Consider the following 3447-nt stretch of genomic DNA (forward strand, 5'->3'; position numbering starts at 1 on the left):
GAAGGGTCCAGCCGCTGACAAGCCCAGAACTGAACCGAACCGGACCAAGACACAACTGACACCTAATTAACACCTATTGTTAACAGGGGGTGGAGTGATACTGGCAATAGCAGCACTGTAGGAGGGGTACAACTGAAAGTGGAGGCCTCCACCTCTGTTTAATGGACAGTCTTTCTTCACAAAAATGGCTTCTTTTACTCCTCTCTCAAACCAACGTTCCTCTCTATCAAGAATGAGAACATCCTCATCTCTGAAAGAGTGACCGCTGGCCTGTAAATGAGTGAACACTGCAGAGTCCAGACGACCTATACAATTTTTTTCTTTTGATATCGGGATATATCGTATCGTGACCCCTCTGTCATGATATGTATCATATCACCAAACTCTTGCCAATACACAGCCCTATTTAAAATGCTATATTTCTTCATTTATTTTCAGAATATAGTCAGTTTCTACCGTCTATCACATATAACGCGCAGCCCTATGCTGTTTGATTTGTGCGAGGCTGCCCTCCTCTGCCTACTGTAAAAACCTCACCCCAAGGTTAAAAAAAAAGGAAAGATTTGCTGAACTTTTACATTCTGAACTGATTACCTGCTGTGGCGATAACCACATGAGGTCCAGTTCCATAGCTTAGGGACGTAATCTTCTTTCCACACAACACATCAATCCTGCGTGGCTCAATGGTGCTTTGAAGGTCTCCGAGTCCCAAACAGCCACTGCAGTTGGTGCCTAAAGCGAAGACCTGCAAACACCAAATATCGCAGGTCAAAAACCACTAATAAAACATAAATATAGAGCATCAGTGCTTATTATTACCACATAGAAATTTGGTGAGATTTTTTTTTTTGGAATACACCACACAGTCCGAATGAGTGTTCACCTCATCTCATCTTGTAAGAAAAATCCTTGCAATATCATTTTTTTGAAAAGTTGAAAGCTATCACATCAAGCTTCATCATATCTGAAGGACTGTATCGCTCCAGATGGATTTTACAATGACTTTAAGCTAAATTCACAAACATGCATTTCTTAAATTCCAACTGTTTGCTCCAAAACATCATCCGTTTGGGCCACAGGGACAAACAAATGCACATGGATGCAGAAACGAGGCATGCATGGTACTTGTCCACAGGATAATTATAGTACGTGCCGGGGGTATTAGGTCAGTATGGCTAAAGATAGTCTCATTCTATCTCCTTATCTCGTCGTCAAGAGCTGCCTGTTATGCCCATCAGAGAGTGAGAAGCCCGAAGCATTTCTCATTTGCTTCCAAACAGAAAAAACGATCAAATCAATACTATGAAAGTAGATTAGGTCAGCCGAGTCTAGCAGCACCGCTCAGTTCCAAATGAAAGGATTAAAGGCGCCCTCGCCTGACGCCTAAACCTTACCTCATCGTTAACTGTGACATAAAGGGCTTCGTTCGCAGCACTGCCAAACACACAAGCTTGCCGGATAAGCCGTAGTTCCTCGGGAGGAAGGAGCGCAAACACTGGCCACTTCCCCACGTCCAGCATGCTACACAGCTGCGAAGAGTAAACAAAACGAAACCCATCACAACACAAGCACGTTAACACAATAAAAGCAAAATGTCTACTTACAGAAAGGACAGGAAACCTGTCACGTGCAACTACTCAAGGTGCCGAGTCATTAGTGGTATTCAAATGTTTATTTTTGTACAGGTATTACAAAAATGGGCAATCAGAAATGTACCAAAAAGAAAAATAAGTAAATAAATAAAATGAACACTACATATTGTGTGTAGTCTGTAACTGCAAACGCATAAAAACTTGAATTGAGAAAGAGTAGTTTTCTAGACGCAGTTCTAAAATGCGGGTACGCACTCAATGCATACTTTACTTACATATGAGCGAACACACCAACACAATAAAATTGTCAATTGTCTATACTAAACAGCTGTTTGTAAACAAACAAATGTGAGCGTTGGCAACAGTTTGCATACAAATGTTTAATTTAAGGACACATTAACCATTGATATGAGAAGAAAATTGCTACTTTGTGCTCTTTGTTCAAATATGCAGTTTGCGACTTGTTTTAAGTGTTGCATTGGTTAAAATGCATGTAAAGCGTGACTTAGTTCACAAACACACTCTGAACGAATCCTACGTACTGTGCATTTGTCAGCACTACAGCTGCTGCCTTATGTCATGATTAATGATTGCACTTAGCATGAACTTAGCCCTCTACAAGCGCGCGCACCGCTTCAGTTCTCATATTTAAAATGCCAATAAATAAATAAATTAATTAATAGATAATACAGACTGAAAACTCAGAGGTAACAACCTGCCATCACAAAAACTTTTCACCTAAAAACATTGAGCTAACTTAGCCCGAGGAGTCTTGTTCTTGTTGCTAGTAGGATGCTTCCGACAGTTGCCGACTTACCTTGTTGTTTTTTTTAGCTTTAGCTGTCCTCCGCGATCGCGTTATCTTATTGAATATGACGCAAAAAAAAATTATTAAGAAATCATAATCGTGTTAGCAGCGTGGTATGAGTCTAATGGCAGCGGTTGTGCCCTGTTTTAGCTATTTTGGATAGCTACATCGCCTCCTGGAAGAAACAGAAATCACTCCGACAGCTTACTTCCTGTAGATCCGTGGTGCGTTCAATGAAACTCGGAGAATACAGTGTTCACTATTCCCGGGGGGGCGCTTTCAGTCAATAAACTGGGAACAACTAATTTCTGCAAAGTAGGAATTGTGCTAAATTATGTATAATCTTGTTATGTTATTATTTTACTGATTTAATACATTTAAGTTAATGGTTCATATTCATTTCAACACAGCCAAAAGTTAACTGACCCAAATCACAAACTAGTTGTTTTGAAATATTAATTTTAAATCTTATGAGTAAAAAGCTTGTTTATGAGAATATATCTCTGTATTTTATTTGGATATGGTAATCCATTGGTTCATGGTGTCAGTTTATTTAGATTTTCACTGCAAAATAATGTTTTTCACATGCTTACACAAATAGAAAAGCAAAAGTTAAACACTTGAGAAAGACACTGCAGTTTATTTTACTTTAAGAAATGCTAGTAGTTTACCCTGATTTTTTTGTATGTTTTTTCTTTACCAACTCTTTGCTTCCTCCTGTTTTTACTGATCACTGCAGCAGAAAAGCTTTCCTTTATGAAATCCAGCAGGTGGAGCCCTGGATGATCTAAACCAGTGGTTCCCAAACTTTTTTTATCTTCTGACCCACAAAATATCCATGGCGAAAACTTGTGACCCCAAATATTACTGGTCTGAGTACATGAACTTTGTTAATAACCCTAAAAACACAGGCTTTTTGACAATCTAAACAGCTTGTACACAAATATAAATACTTATTTAAACGTTTTTGTATGTTTTTGTAATAATTATAGGGAAAATATTACAGCAACAATTATTTTATTACCCTTTAAACTGATTTCTGGAGAT

The 3447-nt window shown here is 38.6% G+C and overlaps 1 protein-coding gene across 1 annotated transcript in view; it reads right to left on the bottom strand.

The window, feature by feature from the left end:
* The window catches only part of rcbtb2 (regulator of chromosome condensation (RCC1) and BTB (POZ) domain containing protein 2), a 19934-nt gene extending 17313 nt beyond the window's left edge, over positions 1-2621 (bottom strand). Inside the window, exons 1-3 of the mRNA XM_014012764.1 lie at positions 2410-2621; positions 1395-1529; positions 595-745 (exon numbers count right to left, since the gene is read on the bottom strand). Of these exons, the coding sequence (XP_013868218.1) occupies positions 595-745; positions 1395-1520 (277 nt within the window). The 5' untranslated portion in view covers positions 1521-1529; positions 2410-2621. The remainder of the gene's footprint in view (positions 1-594; positions 746-1394; positions 1530-2409) is intronic.
* Positions 2622-3447: the final 826 nt, after the last annotated feature.

Source organism: Austrofundulus limnaeus, unplaced genomic scaffold, assembly GCF_001266775.1.
Source record: "Austrofundulus limnaeus strain Quisiro unplaced genomic scaffold, Austrofundulus_limnaeus-1.0 Scaffold94, whole genome shotgun sequence".
NCBI classification, from domain to species: domain Eukaryota; kingdom Metazoa; phylum Chordata; class Actinopteri; order Cyprinodontiformes; family Rivulidae; genus Austrofundulus; species Austrofundulus limnaeus.